This window comes from Gallinula chloropus, assembly GCF_964237585.1.
Source record: "Gallinula chloropus genome assembly, chromosome: 2".
NCBI lineage: Eukaryota > Metazoa > Chordata > Aves > Gruiformes > Rallidae > Gallinula > Gallinula chloropus.
Genome location: NC_140086.1, coordinates 17,781,429 through 17,807,789, shown reverse-complemented (window position 1 = coordinate 17,807,789; position 26,361 = coordinate 17,781,429). Strand labels below are relative to the sequence as shown.

The following is a 26,361-nucleotide window of genomic DNA, read 5'->3' as shown; positions in this document are numbered from 1 at the left end:
CTACTGATGAGGCTTTCTTCCTTCAGCTGCAGGAGGCATCATGGTCACAGGCACTCATCCTGATGGGGGACTTTAACCACCCGGATATCTGCTGGGAAAACCACATGGCGAGCTGCAAAAGGTCCAGGAGAGTCCTGGAGTGTGTAGATGACAACTTTCTGGTTCAAATAGTGGGAACTCTAGGTGGGAACTGGGGGAATAAATCCCCCCCCACTGTAAGAGCAGAGCAAGTCCGAGACCGCCTCATGAGACTGAACGTCTACAATTCTATGGGGCCGGATGACATGCATCCCAGGGTCCTGAAGGAGCTGGCTGATGTCGTTGCCAAGCCGCTCTCCATCATATTTGAAAAGTCGTGGCTGTCAGAAGAGGTCCCTGGGGACTGGAAAAAAGGTCATGTCACTCCCATTTATAAAAAAGGGAGCTGGAGTGCTGGAGTGCTGGAGCACCTGCCCTACAAAGAGAGGCTGAGGGAACTGGGCTTGTTCAGCCTGGAGAAGAGAAGGCTGCGGGGGGACCTCATTGCAGCCTTCCAGTACCTGAAGGGGGCTTATAGGCAGGAGGGGATCCAACTTTTTAAAAGAGCAGATAATGGCAGGACAAGGGGGAATGGACTAAAGCTAAAGGAGGGAAGGTTTAGATTAGATATTAGGGGGAAGTTTTTTACAGAGAGAGTGCTGAGGTGCTGGAACAGGGTGCCCAGAGAAGCAGTGAATGCCCCGTCCCTGGAGGTGTTCAAGGCCAGGTTGGATGGGGCCCTGGGCAGCCTTGTGTAGATCCAGGCCTGGAGGTTGGTGTCCCTGCCTGTGGCAGGGGGGTTGGAGCTCTATGATCCTTGGGGTCCCTTCCAACCCAGACCATTCTATGATTCTATGAAAGACTTGCCATAGGATCTTTTATTTAATCAATTATTTTGTTCTCTGTTTCCTCCTGATTGAAAAGGCTGAGCAAATGGTATCTAAAGCTGATTGCTACACAAATTTCTTTAATGGCTCACTTTAGAGTACTTACCTCATATAGAATATGTGAGGTAATTAATAGTTTAATTAAAAACTGTTTCATTTTGTGCCTGTTCTTATTTTAGGTCCTTGCTAATCTGACATGCATAGCTATGAAGTATTGGACAAAATGTCTGCTTCAAAGATAGTTTTCACTTCCCACTGCTAACAAAGTAAGTTTCTGACACTTACCTATAAAAATACTGGTAACACAGGCTACCTGAGATATTTTTTTCAGGTAGCAAACTCAGGAATATGTAAGTTAAAAAATGCCAGTTATATATTTCCCTGTTTCCAAAAGTTGCAATCAGTGTCCTTTGAGAAATACATTAATATTTTATCTATCAATCAGAGGTATAATATTAGTACTTTATACTCAGTGAAAAAATGGATCACTAGCTAAAGAAGAATGGTCAAGATAAGGCAGAACTGAGGTAAAATGGAAATCTATTTATTCTGCTGTAAACTTCCTTAGAAAGTCTTTCACCAGCTGAAAAAAAAGTTAAAATAGACCTCCTTCTGCTTTAACTTTGCTGGGTTGAATGATTTTGCATTGAGATCTACAGATGGCTCCCTGAAGCTGCTATTCCCCATTATGTCTCAGCATGTCTGCAGTTCAGACATTGTCAATAATGAAGGCACTTGTAACTGTACATAGTTTAGCTTTCTTTCAGTATGTTCCTCTTAGAAAAATCACCTCACATTTCCTTATCATTCACATGTCCCTCAAAGTACAAATGACTTCATACAACACAAGCACAATACAGTAACAGGCATGAGCCAAAGAGACCAGTGAACATACTAGAGTAAGGAAGTTGGCTGCCAGGGAAACTGGCCTTCATCACGACTGCATCTTCTTATTTTTCTCTAGTGGAGGGGAAAGCATGGGAGCTGTTGCCAAAGGCATTATAAGCCTGAGAAATTTGCTATAAATTTTAGGCAAATTGACAAGGATATTGAAGCCATCCTCAGACACGTTTTATGCAGTTTGAAAGAGAAGAATTGGATTTCTGTTGAAAGTTTGTAGTACTTTTGTCTTAACTTTTCTGACTCGCTTGGTATAAATTGGCAAAATTTAATAGTGATGTATTGCTGATGTTCTTACCACTGTGTAATTTAGGTCTTCTATGCAGGGAGAGAACAAAAGTAGAAAAAAATCTGTTATGTTATGCAATGAAAGATTAATAGGAGAATACAGATAGAATGAGCAAACTTCACACAGTCTGCAGAAAACATCCTAGGAAAATGAGAAGCATAAAGAAGATAATTTGAAAATAATATGATGTTTGTATGCAAATAAGATGCTGATGATCTTTCTTTTCTTACAGTATATTCCACTAATTTGCCACAAGGCAATGTAAAAAGCAATAACAGTGAGCTAGCATCGTACGAAACCTTTGAATGTTCAAAGGGGACATTCAATCATTTAAGGCTCACAATATAACGTAGTGTGAAATTGTTATAATACGGTGGGAAACAGCCTACTTAGCACAGAGGATGCTTCGCTCTGCATGGCTGCTTTGTGCTCTGTAGAGGAGCACCCAGGGTTCCCTGCAGACCCACTTACTCTGGGCAGGTGAGCAGCTAGGCTGGCTCACCCATGGATAAACCCCCCAGATGAGGGCAGAAATCAGTGGGAGTATACCTAAAAGAATTATATGGCTTGTCATTAAAGTAACATTTACACAGAAGTAGGAAATTTTAACCCAAAGGATCACAAAATGTAAGACAAACTGAAATGCAAACTGTCCTTTATCTGTCTCTATGGAGCAGAGTCTCCGGAGTCAGGCAAGAGTATGTTGCCCTAAATGCACACACAAGGATTATTTGGCATTTTTTCCCCTCCTTTCTCACTCCCAACAGAAATAGTCATTTATTGCTTGTGAAAGCTCAGAATTGTTCTGAGATAAAAAGAATCCTCAATGCTCTTCTCAAATGAGAATAAACCAACCAACCAACCAACCAAAACCTCCTACAAGGATTATAATGGAAACAGTAACAAAAATTGATTTGGGTGAGATTGCAAAAGCAGTTCATGCACCCAGGTGTCTGAATTGCGTTGAGGAGGAGAAGTAATGTTTCAAAGGCAAAACCAAATTCCTTAATTTAGTTACAGTTAACTAGTAACCTTCAGTATCTTTTCTCAAATTGCAGAAACAAGGTGAGATTGCTTCTTCATATTATTTTTTATTTTTGCAAATATTTTCTCAGAGTTGTTCCTGAATCTTTGAAACAGGTAGACTGTGAGGCACTGGGGTAAGCTTTCTTTTCTTCCTTCCATTTTCTAACAGTGAAACTTTTTTTAGGGTTTTCTTTTAGGGTCTTTTTTTTTTTTTTTTTTTTAGGGGGTTGTGGTGTTTTATTTTGTTTTGGATTGTTTAGGAATTGAGAGAAATAAGAAAAATTAAAATACACTATTACAAAGAACTGAGTTCACAGCTAGTAGTAAGTGAAAGAGGAATGGAAACACTCATGTTCTTGTTGTTTATTTTGTCGTTGTTCTAGCAGTTCTAGAACCTACTGTTTCTCAGCTTAGATGTGCTGACGGATTGTAGGAAGCAAATTATTTCAACACTTGTATGCATGTAAGTTTGGTCACGTTGTGGTATTCCATGAATTGCATGAGTGGACACATAGAAAGTTTCAAAAGCTAACACAGATGGTCAGCAAGCTCAGAAGGATGAGACACTGAACAGATGCCTGGGTCTAAATGGCAATGTTCAGACAGTTGCTCAGTTGTGGTTTTAATTTTTTGTATTTTTCTGAATTTTAAGTAGCATTAATCACCCCACTAGAAAGCAAGGAAATACTTGGTTTCAGATGCAAGACATGGCATATTACCTAGCTGAAACTCAGAATTAACCCACATATAAATGCAAAATGAATAGTAATACAAATATGAAAGTGGGCTAATTCTCAGAAAAAGTGTCTCTTCTGTGTATGAAAGACTCTTATTCTGTCAATTTTTAAAATATTGCTGTCTCATTCACAAATAGTATGGAAGCAATACTGAAAAATCTGTAAGACGTACACTGAAATCTCATTGAAGCTGATAGGAATCAAGCATTATGAGAGATTTTATCTGAAGCGAATTCATTTTCCAAGTGAAAAATCTAATTCCCAGAAACTCTTCTTAAGACTATGTATTAATGAAACACAACAATAAAAATGAAGAAATAAATGGAAGCTTGGGAATAAATCATGCAATATGGCTTGACCTTGAACTTTTTAGTTTTAGGGGCTTTTTTGTGCAGCTTCTCAGAACAGTTATAAAACAAACCACTGCTGTTTCTTAGTCTGCAGATATAGGATGATATTACTTGCTCTTTTTTACTTTGCTATTTATGTAACTGAAAAAAAAATCTTGTAATAATATCCTTAGAAAGGGCATATAAATAAGTTTTTATGAATAATTATTCATTATTTCCATCTGTTTAAAGTGATTAAAGCAGATGATATTCGACCCACTAACTTTAAGATTTTATTTTTGTTTTTCTCTAGCAAAGGACAACAGCAATTCCCTTGAAGCCAATTTCTTATACAACTGTGAAGAACCAAAGACTTCAAAGTGTATTTTGAGCTACAATGTATATCCTGATTTTTTTTGTAATCTAGTGGTAAATTGCAAACTAAGGTTTTACTAACACATGAATAATGAAGCTGTTTAACTTATTCAGTTCATCTCCTAATCATCACCTTCAAAAAGGCAGGCCTTTTTATTCGGAACTGTGCATAGTGTGTTACACTCATATGGGCAGCCTTGTGTAGATCCGGGCCTGGAGGTTAGTGTCCCTGCCTGTGGCAGGGGGGTTGGAGCTCTATGATCCTTGGGGTCCCTTCCAACCCAGACCATTCTATGATTCTATGATTCTATTCTATATTTATTAATTTTGTATTCGAACAAGAAACTCAGCTAATGAAAATTCTGTATGTAAGAGACTCAAAAACAGTCTCCTAATGCAGTTTTGGCAACAGCAAGTCATAATGATAACCAGACCAAAAAAGGTCTCTGTGCTTGCTTAACATCAGAGAAATGCAGAAATCCTCCAGCTTTGAGATTACAATCAAGACAAACATCTGCACTGTAACAGCACTGTTTTCTTAAAGCAGATTTAAATGATTTCTCAAAGGGCTGTAAACACAAACCCTGCTTCCATTCAATTCAGACAAGTATCAGCCTTAGGAATACCTCATTTACACAAAACATTACGTAAAATGCTCTTGGCATTGTGCTTTTTTAAACAGACAGAGGTAAGCTTACATGCAGTTTAAGCAGACATGAGTGAGTATGTATTATTATGATTTTTTTTGTCTTGAACTAAAATAATGCCAAACAGTACCAGCAGACATAGAATTGTTATGGGCTTGCATTAAGTATGTTGAATTGTTCTATGTAAAACCTACAAAAATATTTTTTCCCATGAACCTGCACAGAGTTTGCAAACTATAATGGTGGAACAATCATAAGGAAAAGGCAACACTCTTGTCCCTTCTACATGGAGAGCAAAAATCTTCTCACTTGATAGAGGTTATTCTGTGTGAGGAAAGTAAGACTGGAAGAAATTATACAATAGAAGTTTATTTAGTTTAACACAGCTGTGTTAACAAGCACAGAGAAAAGATAGAGATATTGAACATTAGAGCATCTTTTGAGGCAGAATATTTCTGTGGAGTCCTTTTGCTTCCTCTCACTTTCTTACTTTGGTCAATGATACTGCTTACCAAGGGGCAGAGAGGGAGAAGTAAACACCCATTTTTGATGGAATTATGCACTGAAGCTCAATAAGTTATCTGTAAACTAGTCATACAATGAAGTGTTCAAAATCACTTTAAACAATAATATAACGAATATTGAACCTGTATTTTTGATTTTTATCTTTCATTGAAACAAAAGACTGAAGTAGTGTGTGTGGAAAGTGCTAAGAAATGTTGCTTTTGCAAACTGAAAAATGTTATTGTATTATTTACTGGCTTAAAGGATTTAGGAAAATAAGGGGGAATATTGTTCTCAAGGGTTCAATTTGAGTACATAGCTCTGCTAAAAGATGCAGATGATCCTGGACAATGAGATAAGGGGTTAAATCGTGACTGAGGACATGGGCTGGAATTTAAGGAAATCAGGCTTAACGAACAGGCTTCAATCATGTTGATTGTACATCAAGTCAAACAGGAAAAACGATGTGGGGTCTCGATAAATCTAATAATTTTGATCAGGAGTGAACAAACCTTTCACAAAATTAACATGTGCAATCTGAAACCTGTATGGAGCTTTGACTTCCTTCAGCCCTAGGCCATGTCAGTTGCTGGGAAAGTTAAGATAAAGACAACTACTTGCCAGTAAGCAGTTGTCCCAGACAAAAGGGCTCATACATTTTAATTTACTTCACCAATGGAAGTGGGAATGTCCCAGACATGCCATGTGTATTATACTGTGTACTGCTGTGGATGGGGCGCCTGGGTTGAGCCTGTAAAATCCATAGTCAAACAGAGGAAGGAGGTAAAAGATTCAACCTGAGGAAGACTCGGAGCCTTCATCGCTGAGACCCCCGACGACCACTACCACAGGACAATGCGCAGACGCAATTGGGAGGAGTTTATGGAAACCACCTCTTGGAACTCATCTTAATACGAAGCAGGACAGGTGATGAATATGTATAGATGTATGGTATAAAAAGGCTGCAGGCACTTACCAAAAGTGTGCCTGCTTTGTTGGGTCACCCGTTCTTGCAAGAATGTATAATAAATTACTGCTTCACTACTTGTCTACCTTAAGTTCTGTTTTTAGGACCTTTTGTCATTTCTAACAGTGTGTACTTAGCCAAATACTCGACTATGCCTGAAAAGTTTCCTTTTCATGCATTTATTGCAAAACTAAGACGTGCCTTCATGAGTGGTCCAACTAACCAATTTTTTCCCTTTTACTTTTTCATATCTGAGACAAATTGAAAGTTTTGCACATTTTCAGAATTTTCAACAGTCTCCTGTGTATTACAGTTGTGTGCATTTGTCCCTCACCTTGAATAAGAAATCTTCATTTGAACTCTAAAAGACTTGTAACTTTTCCAAAACTTTCTCCAGTCTTTCCAAAGATTTCTCCAGGCTCATGATCATCTTCTTGCATAGAACATACTGTACTGTTTCCACTGACTCTAAATTAAATTGCAGCTATCTCGGTAAGGAGGTAGCTTCCTTTTGGTTTTGTACAGTGCTAAGAAACTCTTTCTACATGGCAAGCACCACCCATGCAGCTGTGTCATTTATCAGTCAACACACCTTCTAAAAAAGTCGCTTTTCCTAGAATTTGGAAGCAGTTGCCTTTTAAATTAAACAGAACTATTTTGTTTAATAAATCACAGAAATGCCCCTCAGAAGATTAGGAAAGGACGTGTAGAAGGTTATTTAACATACTTTACTTAGAGAATTTAGATAGCAGACTTTAATTATCCAAATTGGAATTCAGCCAGCAGATGAAGGCCAATAACAATATTCTGTGAAAAATACCATGCAATCTTTCAGGACCAGACATGCCAGCAACATTTCATCTGAAACATGGCAACTGCAACAGCTCAGCGTTTCTAACACTTTGCTTGGAATAGTAGTTCAGTTCAAATTCTAGAAAGTGCTTCCAAAAGAATCAGTACCATTTCCTGAAGCTCCAGAAATATGGGGTTTTTTAAGTCACCTGTTAAAGGGCTAAACAATCTCATCCTACCTCAGAAGTTACCATGAGAATCATCCTGATTCTGCCCACAAAACATTTATGGTTCATGTAGTTGGCAGGGAATTGTTTTTTGTCATGTCAGGTCAATGACAAACTTCTTTATCTTAACTTCTCACTGCCATTTAAAAAAATGGTTGATTGGAGCTGTTTACTCATACCTTACCAGAAAGGTAAATCAAAAAATATTGAAAAATTTAGGTTAAGTTAAACTTTTAAGCATCACAGGCTGCTTTTACAGTTCCACAGACACATCTTTTTTGAAATACATTTTTTTTTCTCACTGCTACCTCCATAAGTGAATGTCTGGAAGAAAATATAGCATTGCTATAGTTTAACATTTATAACATAAAGTTCCTGTTTTCCTCCTTTCAAGAATTTATATATTTAACTCCATTGTGAAAGATTAGATAGATAAAGAAGCTTTCAGCAGAATCACAATACAGGTAATTATGGGTCTGTCAGCATTTCCATTATGAACTCCATTTAGCATTAAGGGTTTAGCATTTTTCCATCATTTCAGAAAATGTCAAACTGAAAGCTGGCATGCAGATTAGCAGCCTGGATGCAAATTTGTTTACACAAAATATTTAAATCTGCTCAGCTGTTTCTGATTTAGAGATCAGCCAGAAACTTTAAACTCTCAGGGTTTCTCATGTGTTTCTGCCAACTTCCAGACCAAATCACAGTTAAAAAACATTATTGGTTAATAAACTGTTGAGTCATTTTCTTCTAAAGATCTAAAATTATTTACATTAGGCTTTAAAATAGGTTTTAGAACTTCTGCTTATCTTGCAACTCTACTCTTTCTCCTGCCAACTTTTTTAATGAATGATGAGTTAGAACAGGATTTATAAACTATAGTAAACCCTGATATTAATCTTCAAGTCTGAAACATTTTTTAGGAATTGACTACCATCAAAAACGGAAATGGACCAAAGCCTCTAAGGTTTTTTAGAGTGTCAATTCCATAGCCCACTAGCTCTAATGCTATTTTAGGGTACTGGACAAAAATAATCTGATGGACTTCAACTGTTGCATTTTTCCAGTTTCGCCACTTTAGCCCCATGCATGATGTGAACAGTTTTGTAAAGCTGTCACATCATAAAAAAACTCCTCTGCATTGAAAGAAAGTATTTTGTTTTTTGCAACAATCTGCTCTGTTCTGCTAAAAGTCAATGACAAATCTTCTTTTCATTTCAACAGGGACAAGCTCTAACATAATCTACTAGTGAATATTTCAGTAAGGTTATAATTGTATGGATGATCACTCTTCAAAAATGCACTTCTCAGTTGAGAAGTAAGAAGCTTTGGAGAAGCCACCAAGTATCATGAAATAAAAAACACTGTCAGAAACATTAATTGAGCCATCAACAGAAATGAGATAGAAAAATAGTAATTTAGAAAGAAAAAAAAAGACACTGATGTTTTAAAATACAGATATTCAAGTAGATAACTAGACATATCTAAAATCTTGATAAGAGACGGGCAAACAGGAAAAAATCAATGATATAGCTCCTCAAAAAATGCACAGGCATGAAAGTGTGCTAGACAAAGAACAGGAACCTAGCCCCAGGCAATCGGTGAAATAAAAGCAAGAAAATGCATGGTACAATAGAGATGGTGCAAATAAACCTTGTGCAGATGAAGTGTGGAGAAAGCAGATGAGGAGATAAAACATTGATCAACTAAATATATACAAATGTTTGGCCAGAGGATGTTCGCCTACGGGACACTGTGCTGGCTTCATAATGAGAAAAAACAAACAAAACCTTGGAAAACTTTGAAGAAAGTGCTCTTCAGAGAACATCTCAGTATTAATGTAGAACTATATATTCAGAAGTATCTCCAAATTCTTTAATGACAATTCAATGTTCATTGTATTGTATACTGTTTTTAAAAGAAATGCTCAATTTTCCTTATAGCTGTCTTAGACTTACCCTAAATTACAGCAGGTAATTCATGTTTTCTTAAAAACTACAGAGGTTCTGCTGAGTAGCGTCTCTCCTCAGCTGAAACCTATGGCATGGTCCGATGCTTTAGATTCAAGTTTTGTGTTAACTCAGCTGCCAATGGATTTCAAAGAGGTGACCAGTACAAGAGGCCCCAAAGGGAGCAATTTGGAACAGTACCTTTCACAAGTCAGATACATGGCAGGCTCTCCGAATTCATTGAAATGCTCAAAGTCAATCTTGGAATAAGTGAATAATAGTATCCCTACAAACCTAGCCCAGTTTTACCCTATGCAATTTTTTTCCACCTTTTTATTTCAATTTTTAAAATTAAACTATGGTATTCTGTAAAATCTAGAGTCCTGAAAGTCTGCCTGGTCATCCCAGAAAGATTGTATTAGTAAAGGATACAGTACTAATATTAGTTCTGTAAAATTTCCTGTAGCATGTCCTATGGACAGTTTCATTGCATATGCTGAAGCTTGAAAACCAGAGAAGATACATCTTGGATTTCAAAAATACACCAGGTATCCAAATTTTGACAATTTGATTCTACAGCATTTATTTGTATGCAAATTTTATGTTTAAGTTACTATTAGGTTTTCACCTTTTTTAATCACGTTTTGAAGTTTATTTGTTTGGAGTAAAGGGTAGTTACCAAAAACAGTCATGTAGACTGGCACAACAGACTGAAGGATTAAGACAAACATAACTGAAACATCATTCTTCCAATCTTGCCTTCTTAAAGATGATTTAAAATCCAGACAAGACCCTGAAACTTAGTAGGTCTAATCTGTGACTGCAAGGCTGGAAGGATATTTAATTTCCTAACAGATTACCCTTGTATGGTTATTACTTTGGGCCACAAAAGGACTTTAAAAATGACACAGAAACTAATGAGAACTTACTATATTTTATTGCAGGCTTTATATTTTTGGGACTTCTCCAGTAGTACTTGTTGAGTGGGAAGAGAGCTTTGGAAGGGAACCTAGAAGTGCAGGGGTGGTTGGATAAATTGTGTAAAATTACAGGAGCTAACCCATGAGCTAGAATGTGAACATTGTAAGAATATATAGATAGAGCTTAGAATAGTGGGGTTTATCATTAGCTTAATTTAAAACTACCTGACCTTAATGTAGAAACTCATACAAATTTCAGTGACCTGCAATTATAGTACTAGAGAGATTTAGGAACTTTGCAAGCACATCCTTAGGAACGTTATGAAGGCAGGCATGTGAGTGTCACTGATGCTGTTGAACTCATTCTATATTAAACATTGATTCTGTTGATCATTGCTATTTCAGATAAATAGCTTTGAGAAGCTTAAGTTTGTCAGGATGTTTACAAAAATCACTGTGTCTTGCACGGTTCATTGGTGCAACTCTCCACTGCTGACAATGAAAATGTCAATAAAATATATTTCACCTATTTGTCAGGGGAAAATTGTTATCCTTGCATGAGAAGATATGGGAGGCTCTGTTGGCACTGCATCCTCTATGAAAAGCACAGCAATGTTATTGCTAGTCTAGTGCTGATACTAATTTTCTTTCCATAGAAGGGGACTGAAAATTAAACTTTCTCAAGAATACTGAATTGCTTGGGTAGAAAATTGGGCCACTGAAGAAGTATAGCATTCCCATTCTTACAAGATGTCTATAATTGCTATAAGAAAAATATGTTTGAATTTACAATATATGAAAGTTCATCAAATAGAATTTATAAAAACCTCTAAAGAAATATTCTCCTAAACGTCAGAGATATTTTATTTTTCCAGATTTGCCAAGATTCAGATAAAGGGTAAAAAGGTAATATTATCAAAGTCTCTGAAGCTAATAACTATGTGAATTGTGGAAAATTGTGGGAAATGATTGTTCCCCTTCAAAAGAGCTTGCAGAAAGGAGCATCTGTTGAAAAGAGGGATTCTGAATAAAAATGGGAGATATGCTTAATAGCAATGTGGAAAGGAGTAGGTAATGATGTTCCTATTTGTTTTTAAATTGAAGATCAGTGAAGAAACTGAGTACTGAGCAGTCAGTTTCCTTCATCCTATTGTAAGAGGAAATATTTCAAGCCCATCAAATGTAAAATGTTGGTGTTTTCCTACTTCCAGGAAAGTTTATTGAATGGTCTAAATGAAGAGGTAATCTTTCAGCAGTTTCATATGAAAGGGGTCATATTCAGTAAATAATGTGAATGTTGTAAAAATCCTAGTCCTTTTAGTAATAGTCCTAAGAGAGGTTTGTTGCCATAAGTATTGCTAAAATATTTACGTGATAAATTACAATTTATATCATGTTGCTTCAATATATTAGACTCATGAAAATTCTCTAATCGGAAAAGCACTTCTGCAAGCACTATATTGATGCAAAGAACCTGAAGAAAATTTCTTATTTTTTCAGTAATTTATTACAAATTATGGATACTTCTTCTCTTGTGGTCATTAAAACTACCACGTCATGCACCAAACATTGCCTAAATCAGTAGCAGTAGTTACATGATTAAAGTTTGAGTGTCACTTAGCATAGATGTATGCAAGGGAAAACACACAAGATGAAAATACTCATGAATTAAGCATAGTTTCTTCTTAATATAGCACACAGCTGCAGATGCCTGCTACCAGAAGTTCTGACATGCAAACACACACTTTCATACATGTGCACGTCTGTGTTCCGTTACACACCTGGAGATGCATGAAAAAAACCCAGAACAAACCATATTTTACTGCAGAGCTGACTGACTTGACTACATGAGGTGGACAAAGACCAGGTAGTCTTTCAAAAAGTAGGATTTGGATCCTTGTTTTCCAGTGTATTTTAGTTCCTGTGAATTTGTCTCAGTATATTACATGTATTTAGAGTCTGAGATGGTGGCAAATACGAAGAATGTTCTAGCAGAAGACACATTGAATAAAATTAGTGTGAAAACTTCCATACTTTTGTACTTTAGTTTTGCTAGCTAAGTCACTATTTTCAGATGTAACTACACATCTGGAATATATAATAATCCAATAAAATTAAAATCCAATTGTATTGATAATTCAGAAACTGGTATCTATTTTCTCAGTTCCTCCCAGTTCCTCTGCAGCTATTAGCAGACTTCTGCAAAATCCAAAATGTTTCAGTGGAGAAAAAAAATTAATAAGGAGTCTAGAAAATGGGTTTTAAACGGGTTGCAATTCAGGATGTGTCCTGGCAAAAATCATGAGTACTCTGTGGTTTTAAGGAGTACATTTGACATTGTGTTAGAACACTGCCACTACGTTGAATCTAGTGAACTGATCACCAGAATTGCCGACACGTTCATCGATAAAATGTAGAAAGACAGAGCAATTTCTGACTGTATCCAAATACATCATTTATTTTCCCTCAACAGAATCATAAGCTGTTTACTTTTGTAATCTTTAGGTTTATAATAGAATGTGAGTTTTTCAAACAGGACTTAATATTTAAAATTTCTAGTGTATTGTGAGATACATAGCTTCTGTTATAATTTATGTTTCTGAGTGAAATGAAAAGAAGCAGAGGCAAATCTACTCTCAAAGGTCCTGTTCTACACTCTCCTGTTGCTTTCAATGGGCTCAACAACAGGCAGTTTAAAAGCTCATTTTATATCCTGTTTTATGACTTCTATTCACTTTGGATCAAAGCTGATATATATACAGAAACAAAAATGCAACATCTAGTACAGACTTTTAAAGGATTAGTTTCAATTAGGCTAAGCTTTGATTCACAAAGAAAACTGAACAACAGTCAAGAAAGCTAACTATAGTAGAATGTGACATTTTCCTTCTGGATCAGATTAAATAATGGAGGAAAGGTTCTCTAATTCAACTAGCTCCATCTGAACACTATACTGAAAGGAGAATATCCATACTCCGCATTTATGTAGCTCACTTCAACTAAGGATTCCAAGCTACAGTTACCGATACCCACTTGCTGGGTCTGAAAACAGCTCAGTAGGAAGATAATGATCGCAGAGGGATCATTTTAACTGCCACTGAAATACAGTGACCTCTGAGATGTGCTGTGTCAGCCTCTTTAAATGATAATACTGGTATTAAAATAAAACAGGAAATAGCACAAAAACATTTTGGGAGGTTTTATTCTACTGAAACTGGTTTTATAAAAACCATTTGGTAAAACTTCCCTAAATCAGTGGGAATAAATAATTGTGTCAGTTAATTATTAATGTGCTAGGATGATTTTTTATTAGTGTTTTCAGTAACTGGTGTTTTTTTCTTTGCATCAAGCTTTTATCCTAACACTTGCTAGTTACCACTACTTGCACTCTTGCTTTGTTAGTGAAATCAGTTATGTATTATAGTAGAACATCCTTCTGAGATTTGGAATACACAGTAAATTAAGAGGTAATTAATTACCTAGAAAGTACATGCATTTCAAGTTATCTGCATCTTTGCAAGCTAACAAAGCAGTCAGTTGAATTTCTTCATAACATAACCAAATATACAGATATAATTTCTACATGTGCATACTATATATATATATGTATAAACATGTGTATGCACAACTCCATGAAAATTAAATTGAACAAGTTGCAACGCTTGAAACTATAAAGCTACTAAGATACATAGATATGGGAAACAGATAAAATAGAATTCAAGGTCAGAAGTAGTGATTCATCATCTGTATAAGCCAAGTAATTACTCAGTCATTTCTGCCTCAAGCCTTCTTTAGTCTATTGCAGAGATAATCTGTTACTTACAGGCCTCGGGAGGTGAGAATTCATCACCCAGTGAATCCTTCTGAGGTTAAGCTACTTAATGTTAGTCACCTTATTTCTATGATACAATATGAATACCATACATGATGCGTTTTGGAGAATCCAAGAGAAAATGGGTAGTCCATCTCTATGTCTGTATTTGCTCACCTCACTTGCTCTCTGACACTGTGATTCTGTGAGAGCACCCCTCCTGGTGGAATCAGTCCTTCACATGCCATTCCCCAATTCTTTGAGGCTCACTCTCCGTCTCTCTGAGTGGTGCATTTCTTAAATCTATGAACTTATCCATCTAACATTTCAGACACTGGGAAGGGGATGATGAATTTTCACCATTCCCTCCTTTGACATTTACAACAGTATTCAGCACTTGTAATGCCAGGATTATGGAGCCATAGTAAATCTTATGTGATCTGTAGGAACAAGGCAGTGAGACCATGAATGCAAATGTGCCCTGCAAAAGTAAACAACTAAATATAAACATCTACAAAAACATGTGTGTGTGTCTGTGTGTATGCATGTTTAAGTCTTTGTGATAGTCCAATATCCTCACCCATTCCAAAAAATGAAAAGCTGAATGTTTGGAAGCAGGTATTCACAATTTCCTAGTACTCCTAAGAGGCAGTACTCCTTACACACCATGCACCCTTCCATTTAGATCCAAGATCTTTGATAACTATTGTCCCTTGAATGTTTTGATAAATGCAAAAATCCTATCTTTTTGTAGAGAAAGTGTACAATTTCCCTCATGAGGAGATATTCTGTGAAGTTATTTGAAAGGCATATGCCTGAACCTCGTCAAGAGTTCTGGAAATTTTCAATAAACCTTCGCACAGAAATTATTCAGTCAAAATCACAAAATGGTGAAGTAATTTTTATAGCCTTGTAGTAACTACTTTTATCATACACCTGATTTGTTACTTAAATACTGCTTTTTTATTATTACATCTTGTGCAATAAAAGCTCCCTTAAAATTATAAATGTCTGCGAAAAAAAACAAACCCACACCTTAGACCAAATTGTCTTTTATCTGACTTCTCTTTCATGGGGGATTGCTTTGGAGTAATCTGGTAAACTAATTTCCCGCAAAGGCTTCATTCTATCATTTCAACCTTAACCATTATGTCCAGAAATAGAAGCCAAATGATCCTCTTCAGCAAGAAGTTGAACCTGAAATAGCATAACCCCATTGAATTAGAATTGAAGTTTTCTATTAGGTGAAAGAAAAACAGGTTTTGCAGCATATTATAAAGCCTTTCCTATTTCTACCAGTTAAAATTTATCAGCTTCTATAGAATTAACTTTTTATATACGATTTTAAGTTATTTTATAGATGCTTTCATTTGACTTGTACTATCTTTGTCCCAGCATTATAACGATGGACTCACTTGGCTTTGATTCACAGGTGCTAACTAGTTCCCCAGGCTCTTACTGGAGCCAGCTGGAATCAGAAATGCTCAACATCTCTGAAAATCAGATAGTGTCCGTGACACCTGTTTTTAAAAGAAGGAGTGATACAAGGCTATGTTATTCTTCATAACCTTTTTCTCTGAAAGGGTGTTACAATCATACAAAAAGGTATTTTAAAATGTGTTTAAAAAAGTGGGTTTATCTGTCTTTATTAATTCCATGTGCATGCATTAATTACAAATCTCAAATTTGGAGGGGGTTGGTAGCCCATCAACACCACTAGGTACAATAAAGAAAATTTTATTCCAAGCTTTCATGTTATTCAATGCTTTCAGCCAGATGCAGAGTGTAAAGGATGGAGGACGCAAAGGATGGGACGGGAAGGGAATAGGCAAATGAACAGAGCACGGGACAATCCATGCCTTTAAAAACATGATGTTCCAAAAGCATCCTCTAGCTCGGGAGACCCAAAAGCGCTGGCTGCTAAAGTCCTAGTTGATGTGCTAGTCGCTCTCTACTTGCTGTTTCTCATACCTTTCCCTCCACTGCTGCTAATAGTCACCGTTGGAGATCAAGGGCACTAAGCTGGATGGGCAATTGATCCTACTTGACTTGTTCATCAAAACCAAACAAAAATATCCCACAAACAGGCAAAAAACCAGTAGACTTCTGCTATGTTTATTGCAAAAAGCCTTTGGAAAAGGACAGATTTGAAAACACAAGGACGAGCTGTTGTTAAGGGAGTTGAAGATACAACACCTCCCTCTTCAACCTGCCGGGCTGAAGGGTGGTTGCCGGGAGGCACCCGCCCCTCCCGGGAGGAACGGGCTCATGGTGCTTAGGAATGAGGGGCTACTTTGTGTGTGTTTAAAAAACAAGCAAACACACAACCCCCCAACCAAACCACCCTAATGCCGTCTCAGACTTGCAAAGAAAAGACTCTAGGGAGTCACCGAACAGCAGAAAGCAAAGCCAAACGACGGAAGAATGTACTATATTACGAAGGACTCTGTGGAGGTGCCGGCCCCCTCGGGCGGCTGCGGAAGCCGGCGCCGGTACGGATGCCAGTGCCGGGCGCGGGTGGAGCCCGCCGGCGAGCTGCCACTGCTGCGGGCCGGCTCCGCTTTGCGACTGCTGCTTCTCCTAGTTAAAAAGCAGAGACCGCAGGCGACGTTCCTCTGTGCCCGTTGCGGGTCCTTAACGCCGCCGGGCAAGGGAAGCAGAAGCGGTCCCTGCCGATGCCGCCGAGGGGGGTTTTGTATTTCTTCGTTGCTGCCCTGCGGGAAAGGAGAAGGAGCCGTGCGCTAAGCGGGAGGGCACAGCGAAGCCTTGTGTTAGCCCTGAACAGAAGTGGAAGGGTGGGAGTGAGGGAGGGTAACTTTGCCTGCAGCCCTGCAGAACCGCCTAGCTTGAAAAAACCCTCCGAGTTGCTGCGCGCAGCTCTCCGAGCAGGAGCCGTGTGCGCTCTGCGGGGCTTACGGGGAGAGGCACCGCGGAGGAGCCCGGCGTCTGCGGGGGTGTTGAAAAGAAGGACGACGTTGTCCCTGCTCCAGTCAGCATCTCCCTGCCCCCCACCCCCCGCCTGCGCACACACAGCGCACACGTAGAACACACAAAGCTGCGGCAGTGACCGGCTAGAAATGAGGAACCCTGAACTCGCTGTTACTCGCCCACCCGTTGCCGCTTCGGGGGCAGAGCGAGCACCTCGCTGCGCCCACCCGCGCCCCACCGAGGAAAGTCACCCGCCAGTAACTCCATAAGGCACTGGGAAGGAAGCGGTGGGGAGGGGCTGGAGGACCCTGAAAAAAAGCGGGGTTGAGGTGGAAATGGGAGAGAAGGAAGACAGCAGCGGTGGCTGAAAGAAGCAGGGCATGCTTTGTCCCTGCTAAATATTCCCACATGCCAGGTACCTATCGCTGGAAATTGAAATCCTTTCCATTTTCTCATCACTCCTTCTGTCAATGAGCCGTTTAAAATCTCACTGCTTCATCTCCTTTTTATGTTGAAAGCTGCCCTTATTCTGCTTGTCACAACTGCAACAGGGGAACAGCAGAGGCAAAGCTTCATTTTAGCCAGGCAGACAAAAGAGCAGACCTTGGTGCTTTCTGCTGTCTTGGAGCGACAGCTAAACAGAAGTGATGGAGTCATCTTGTGGTCTCTGGTCATTTAATCCGATTCTTTTTCTGGTTTGCTTCCACAAACAGATCACAAGCTGTTGGGTTTTTTTCGGGGAAGTGGGGTTTTTTGTTTGTTTGTAGTTTTTTGTTTGTTTGTGGGTTGGTTTTTTATCCCCTTTCTGTAAAGGATTTGGATGATGGAGGTTTCCATTTCCTGCTCTTCCAAGCTTCGTGCCTAAATGGTGCTTCTCATTTCTCCCAGGGGGAAAGTGGGGGCGGGGGAGAGGCGGAGGGTGGGGAAAGGAGGAGCGGGAGAAGGCAGCGGGGAGGGGGGGTGGAGGGGTGAGGAGAGAAGGGAAAGAGCTTTCTTAGGTGTCTTACACACCTAAAGGGAAGACCACAAGTTCTATCACCCTTGCAGCTGGCCAGGCATCACCTGCTTGGTATATACTCTGTTACCGACAATACTCTAAGGGTTGGGTTGTGGGGTGTTTGGGTTTTTTTTTGTTTTAATGCTTTCTGTGCCTTCTCTCACTTTTCAGTAGTGCCATATCTTTGCTTTTTCACTCCATGTCTAGCCAATGAAGATTTTGTTGTAGGTTGTTCCATGGTGTCATGGGATATTGTGTAAGCAGTTAGAGATTTTCATAGAAGAAGGCATAATTTCTCTACTTCAGCTCTTCCCCTAGTGTTTGCTTCCTTCCATTTTCTCCTCCCTTTGCTAATCCCTCCTAAGCATGATTGCAAGGTTCCAGAGAGCCACAAATTTACATATAAACATGATGTTGTTGATATGGCTATATAAAAGACTGCATGATTAATCAGATATGACATGACTCCATAAGCACCCTGGTATGGTTTGACACCTGTAACAGAGGGATAGCTGTGGATCAAGAATGGAGAAATGATGACAGGACAATGATGGAAGTATGAAAGTCCTGACAGGCAGGTATCAAGCAAAGCTTTGCAAATGGTCTTGATGACAGGAACCTTGGCAACAGTTTGGGTGTTAGGTACTGGACTATTCAGTAGAAGTGATTAAGCAAGGAAGGGTATGGGATAGAGCTTGTGGAGGTGGGGTGTGGTGAAAAGGGCTTGTCAGGCAATGGTAGAGCAGATGAAGGATCTGGGGAGTCACCTTGTTCCCAACATCTGGAATATTTTAAATGGGTGGGTATTCATTCATTGTTTGCTTCTGCCAAGATTTCTGGGAGCAGAAGCGTGTGCTGACACAATGGGAATGTAAATCAAGGTAAAATATTCATTCACAGGAGTGGGGCTAGAACTAAATATAAACGCCCATAATAGATGCAGTGCTGCAGTGAATCTAAGCCAGCTCTATAGAGCTTGGCTGCCTAAAGGAGCCTGCATCCAGGATGTAAAATCTGACCTACCGGATTGGCAGTCGCTGGGAGGACCCCCATCCCCCAGCCTGTAGGGAAGCCTACAGAAAGTGCCAGGGTCAGCACCTGGGAAGCTCAGGCCCTGACAATAGAGAGGAAATCGCTCCCCAGCATCTCTTTGGGACTGCAGGAAGAGAAAAGGACAGTTTTGCAAAGACCTTTTTATTTTCCTTGGTCTGTTTTAGGTGCCCCACCCCAGGCTCTGCCCTCAGTATCCAGTGTTTTTTCCTTTCTCCCCCACCAAGGGCAAGCGAAGCGGCTTCTCAACAGGTGCTGGGGAAACTTGCATGGCTCCCGCGGCCATCGCGACGCGGGGAGAACCACCCGAGTCTGTTAATTTTGTAGGATGCTGCCGCCCCGCGACTTGTGCTCACAAAGCAGCCGCTTCGGCAGCAGCTCCGGAGACACCCATTAGCCCCAGCGCCTCCGCTCCGCTCCCGCGGTGCGCCGCGGATCGGCACGGCGCGCCGAGCAGGCAGCGAGCCCATGACTTGCAAATGATCGCACCCGGCACCGGCAATGCGTTAATGGCAGAGGGCTGCACCGGGGGAAAGAGATGTTCCCATAGCCCCGGGTTGGTCTGGGTCGCAGACCTTCCCCAGAACGGGGCAAAGCGCGGCGAGCAGCTCGCTTCAGTAGACGCAAACAGAGAAAGGCTGCCTGTAATTAAAATGTACATTAACGTCGCAGGCAAACCCCTTTCCCCTCGGATCCCCCTAGTCAGGGTAACGTGGGATGAGGTAAAAACCCTCGACACCCTCCCCCCCCCCCCCCCCCCCTCCCCCGTGAAACACGAATTCTATTTTCCACGCGATGCAAACAGGGGTACAAGCAGCTGCAAAGCTCTACAATAAACTGTTTCATCCACGGCAGAGTCAGCTTGGGAAGGCACGCCTTTGAATGCCCCCCTCCCAACACACCTCCTTCCCACCCGTACAGGCAACCTCTGTAGGCGATAACCAAGTCTAAGAACTCGAAGAGGATCGATAATGTATACCAAATATTCTGTGAGTGTATGAGTGTGGCTGGGAGGAGGGATGAGGATGAGGATAAAAGGGTGATTAGTCAGATATTAATCACTGGCCACAAACAAGGGGAGATTATTTCGGGTAGGCAGCCGATTGTGGGGAGTTGCAGAATAGATCCTTTTACTGAAGGCACGCGTGATGGGATCAGCACTTCACCGTTTAACGATGCCTGAGTATTTTGAAGGTGCACAGTATTCATGCCACATATTTCTTCTTTCCTCGGTGTGTAGCATTTCCCTTAACTGTCTGCAAGCACAGACTTAGTGCACTGATATCTATGCCGCTAACTAGAGGTTTCCTTTTTCGCTCTCCTTTCACGAACACAGAAGCAGGAAGAAAGCAAAATACCTCTTGCCCTGGAAAAATAATAAAAAAAGAAGACACCACCCCTCCAAAACCCAACCCCAAAACCTCACATACATCAGGGAAAAAGGGACCAAGGGAGGCAAGAGAAAATGTGTCGATCTTTGCACCCAGCGGCAAACCATGCCTTCAAGGCTGAATTGCTAACGTACCTCTCCGACAGCCAGGGAGCCCTGCATGCATACAAACAGCTGAGCGTGAAGCGCATTTCGGGCTGCGAGACGGCTACGCACACGCTGGGCTCCGTAACTTTCCCCACGCAACGGGTTAAACTAATAAGTGCATCGATACAGGCATTCCCGCACAGAGCCCGTTGCTCGACCGCAAACCAGAAATGTAGGTAAATCTCCCCCCCAATCACCTTAAAAAAGTCACCCGGTGGGATTTGCTTGAATATACACAAGTTAGAAGCGATACGAACCAACTCACGTCTCCGTTTGAGCATACTGCAAGAATATTTATTGAGCCCCAGCTCAGTCACTGCATTGAACGCCAAGCCTGGCAAGCAAATACATTTCCTATCTCAGAAGAGAGCTCTGAATCAACTCCTTTCACTCCCGCTTTAACGATCATTTATAGCTTTCTACTGCAAAATACCCAGGGTAAAAATATAAAATAAGAGATAAAAATATTTTTAAATAGACCTTGGCATAAGGCTAGAGCTTGCAACGCCCTGACCGAAAGCAAACGTACCCCTAAAAATATACCCCTCAAATACTACCCTACCTTTCACACACGAAACCATCAATAAAAAGACGAGGTTCCAAAATGTAAATCCACTTTTAATCTCCATTTTCTTCACCAGGATGAAGTCCAGTCGGCCACATTTAGTACATCCCCTTTCCCAAAAGTCTGCTAATTTCGATTCCTTTGCACGGATTTCCCCTCTGCAGATCCCTTTCATATTATTCTTGAGAGCTCCTAATTCCTATTCCTCGGCCAGGCGCAGCGGAGTTGTTGCTGTTGATGGTGCGCGGTCACAGCTCGGAGTGAATGGTGTTTCTGGGATATCACAGCAACCTTGACGAGGACTCAACCATCTCTCCAACGGGGGCACAAAGTCTCAGCTACTCTCGATCGTGTCTTTTCCTTCCCCCCACCCCCCACCCCCCCCGCTACCCCAACTCCCTGCACAGCCGAAACCCACCACAATCCTGGCTGGTTACAGCAGCCACCGGGAGCCAGGGAAGAGCATCTTAAAGCTCAGACACTCTCTCCAATAAACTCCAAACAGTATTTGCAATTGAGATCCTCTCCCCGCCCCCCTGTTCCCCCAAGAGGATCAATTCTGCCTAGGAAAACGGCTCGAGAAATAATACAGTGGCGAGGTCTGCACAGCCTCCCGGAGGAGCCCCCGGCAGCTAATACGGCGGGGCTCATCCATCCTGCCGCCGCTCGCGAAGACAATCAGTGCCTCGTTACTGGGAATTCACGTGCGGAGCTCGGGGGCTGCCATCGCCACCGCGGGCACACACTCGCGGGCACACACACGCGCCCGCGGGCACACACCTCGCACGGGAGCACGTGCGTCTCCGGGGGGGCTTGCAGACTAATTGCTCTGCGCGGAGCCATTAATTACAGGCCGGTCCCCGCGGGTGCGGGGAGGTGGTTGGCAGGAGCTCGGCGGGCACAGCCTTGCTCCCCGAAGAGTGTGGCTGCTGCAGCAGCCGCGCCTGTAACCAGGGAGGGGAGGGGAGGGGAGCGGAACGGGACTGTCTTCGCTGCCGTGGGCAGGGGGGCGGCGGCCCCGCGCAGCAAGCGGGGCGGGGGGCGCCAGTTCCCGCCGGGCCGGGCCGCGCCGGGCCGGGCGGGGGACCGGGCGGTACGGCGGCGGCTCCGCCAGGAAGAGCGCTGGCGCCACCTAGCGGCCACTCCGCCGCGCCGCCGGGGCCGCGCCGCTCCGCGGGGGCGGGGGTTGCTGCGCGGGGAGAGCCCCGGCTGAGGGGGAACGGGGGCTGCGGGAACCGGCACCCACCCCCGCCCCGCGGAGCTCGGCACCCGCGCTTTCGGCTTCCGTCCTCCACTCGGCGTAACTACCGCGCAAGGTGCGCGGGGCGGCGTTTCCCTCATCTCGGGGGGCGGGGAGGAGGGGGCGGCAAGCAACGCCGTCCGTGCGGGGGTGTGCATGTGCGTGGGCGTGCGGAGGTGTTCGTTCCAGGTGTGAGGATGGCGCATTTTGTGCGTAAGGTGCGTGTGCGTGTACACGTGTGTGCAGGTGTAAGTGCCCCTGTGGTGCCAGTGCGTCTGTGGGAGCCTGCTTGCGTTAGTGCGTGCGTTGTGCCCTGGTTGTGTGGGTGAGCCCGTGTTTGGGTGAGTCTGTGTTCGTGCCTGTGTGTCTGCGCAGGTGTGGGTGTGTAGTGTGCATGCATGCGCTGTCATGTTGAAAGCCTATGTGTGTGTGTGGGGGGGTGCCTGTGTGAGCGTGTGCGTATGTATTTCTGTGTGTGCACCTGCGTGTATGTGTGTGTGCACGTGTGTGTGTGCATCTGCGTGCCCTTGTGCTTCTGTGTGTGTGTTTTTGTATGTGTGCATGCTGGTGCATGTGTGTGGGTGTGAGATGCACCTGAGTGTGCATAGATCTCTGCATCTGTGTGCACATGTTATCTTGTATGTGTGTACACATGTTCTGGCGCATGTCAACACAAGTGTGCCTCTGCTCAAGCTTTGGTCTTGCACATGTGAGCATGTGCTCATACAGGCTTGCACATGTATGTTTTTATGTGGATGTGTATCTGCATGTGTATGATTGCACGGGTATAATCTGAGGTGAAGTGACAACGTACACAAGCATATGAGCTGGGTGATTTTTGTCAGGCACTCAGGAAGTGTCTATCTTTGCATGTCGGTCTGCACAGGGGTTTGCATTTCCCCGTGTTGAACTGTTTGTATGTTTTTTGTATGTGGAGTCCACTTGTGAAAGGTGTGTCCTGCTTAGGAGCTGTTCTCAGTGGGGGTGTGGATGTGATGTGAGGCTTTCTATGTATGTGTAGGTGCATATGTGAAATTGCATGAACATATGTTTATGTTAGCTTACATATACACATATAAATTACATCACAATGTCATTAATACTATTTAAGGGATGTGGAAAAGTAATGATTCACCCTTTATTCCCAAAGCACAATGTGAAAAGGGAAGTTTGCGTTGCCATGCGTCTGCTCCTGTGTGGGTGTAGGGGTGAGGACTGCGTGCCAGCCTTCCGCCTTTACTTACAGCCGTGCGCTGTTTCAGCGAGGCCTGCAGCCTTGAGCAGAATGTGGCCCTGCATATGGCTGGCTGAATTCTCCTCCGTAGCTGCAAGGCTGCATCTAGCTGGCGTGAGGAAAGAGTACCTTTAGCAGCAAGTGCTGTTACTTACCAGCCCCATCGGATCCATGCAGGATTGTTTACTGGGGAGAAGCAAAGGTATGTATTTCACAGCCTTGTGTACTGTCTACAGCCTTCTCCTGCAGACACATAAGTCTTGGAGTGTGACTGTTGTAATTGAAACTCAGTGGGCCTGTTCACTTCCTCAGCAGCAGGTCAGGAATGTGATCTCGCCAGTGATTTGAGCCCTGTGCTGGAGTGAAAGGGCAGTGCCACATTAGGAGCAACTTTTTGACAAAATATCAGTGGTCCCTGTTTTAAGTAATGTGGGGTGGGTGAAAATCACTCTGTTCAGAACCTGCCTACTGTATTTGTTAAAAGAATTCCAATATACCTCTCTTTAATTTATACATGTTTTTATATTTATACATGTTTGTATGTAACTGGAATCCAAGAGCGAGTCCAAATTGAAGGGAGACCTGTGCTTTCAGAATAGCACAAATTGCCTCACTTCTAGTGTTCAGCTTCTTTGATGTGTTTAGAATAAAGTGCTGCCCTTATTTGCCCAAGAACACTTTCCAGCTCTGGAACTCAAATCTCCTTGGGGTCAATACTTTATCAGTTGTAGAGGATTAGAAATAGATATTGAAGACCTAGACTTTTTTATTATTATTGTGATTATTTTTTCTAATGCATTACATTCCATTGCTCAGTACTTCAGTACCTAACTTATTTAGGTGGCTTATTTTGATGCTGTTAGAAGTCAGTCATGTCTGTTTGACATCCAGTCAGATTTATGCTGTGAGTTATCTGTACTACTTCTGAAAATGAAATTTTGGCTCATCAGTTAGATGTTAAATGTGAACGAAGAAATGCTTACAGTTAAAAACAGGATGCCCAAGGAATTTCTGTGGCCAAATTCCTTCATATTTTCAAAGGTTCTTACATTTCCAAGTAGTTTAGATGCATTTTAAAAATAGTACTTCAGCTACTAAGACAAATTTTAGGCACATTTAAAAGTATTAATACTAGGAATTGATCTGAATTTCTTCATAGAAACACACACACACACCACCTCCCCAACTCTCAAACATTTATTATTGCATTTCTATTGTGTTTGATCTGTTGTTAAATATTAGCATCCCATAAACCTGTGAATGATTCTACTCATATTCTGCTCATGTAGATTATGCTAAGATTCATAGTGTTCTTCTCCATCTTACTTTTTCCTCCCTCCTTTCCTGCCTTCGTCCCTTCTTCTCCTTTCCCTTCCCTTCTTTCTCTTCCCTTCTTTTGCTCTCACTTGTTTTTCTTCCTCCCTTCATGTTTTTCTTTTTCTCCCTCATTCTTTCTTGCCCTCTTTTTTTTTTTTTTTCCCGCTTTCTTCTCTCTTCTTATTTCTCTCTTTCCCCTCCCTTTTGGCATGGTCAAGCTTATTGATCATTTGGGTCCCAGTCAAGGATGAAAGTGACTTGGCAAGGACCATTAAGTCAATCACTATGATTAAATACTCCCAAGAACTTTAAAATGTGCTGAAATCAGAAATGGGCAGATACTTAAATTTCTGACCTGTCAGGCCCATGGATATCAGCACCGCTAGTGGAAAATGTGTATTGGAGTTCTGACAGTGATGATGCTCCTTCCTGCTGTTATTGTTGGATGCTTCATAAGGTAAACTGTGCTGTGATGCCTTAGTTATAATATCTGTAAGCAGGCACACTTGCCTCAGAATCTCCAAGAAATAAATACACCAAAATAGTTCTATGGAATAATGTAGTACTATTGCTATTCACATTTCCCCCCTTCGCAGTTCCTTCTTCACTTCTCTAAGGCAGATCAAATTTAAGTTTTGGTAATTACATTACAGATTCCTCCTACGTTTTCAACTGCATTTGTTATTCTTCATTCGCTGTCATATACTTTTGTGTAAGGTATCTGTATTTTGTTAAATAACTCCTACATTTCGCCCCCAAGTAACTTCACTCTAATTGTAGACAGACTGATTGCTTTTCTTTAAAAATGCAGTGGGGTCTTCCATGAAAAATAACAGTGTGAATAATACGATACACAATGCTTGCAAGCACAGACAGCATGTGTAGGCATGTGTAAACCACATTGTGATATGTAAAAATGTGTATTTGACTTTGGTTACAAAAATCTCATTTACTCCTATCACATAATGATTTCAAATGTCCTGACCCAATGCAGAATGTAGAATTTTCTGAATTCCCATGTTTTAGTCTACCTGGTTATAAACACAAATATGATTGTTAGACCTAACCATGACACTGAACTGCTTGCTTCTCAGCCGGTGAGCCCTAACGTTCTT

At 41.5% G+C, this 26,361-nt stretch overlaps 1 protein-coding gene across 3 annotated transcripts in view; it reads right to left on the bottom strand.

Moving 5' to 3' along the window:
* CSMD3 (CUB and Sushi multiple domains 3) overlaps positions 1-21,630 on the bottom strand; it is a gene marked incomplete at its 5' end in the record, with an annotated part of 624,550 nt that extends 602,920 nt beyond the window's left edge. For all 3 annotated transcript variants that reach the window (XM_084280272.1, XM_084280273.1, XM_084280274.1), the window contains one exon: positions 21,453-21,630. In XM_084280272.1, coding sequence (XP_084136398.1) covers positions 21,453-21,630 — 178 coding nt within the window. The remainder of the gene's footprint in view (positions 1-21,452) is intronic.
* Between the last annotated feature and the right edge of the window lie 4,731 nt (positions 21,631-26,361).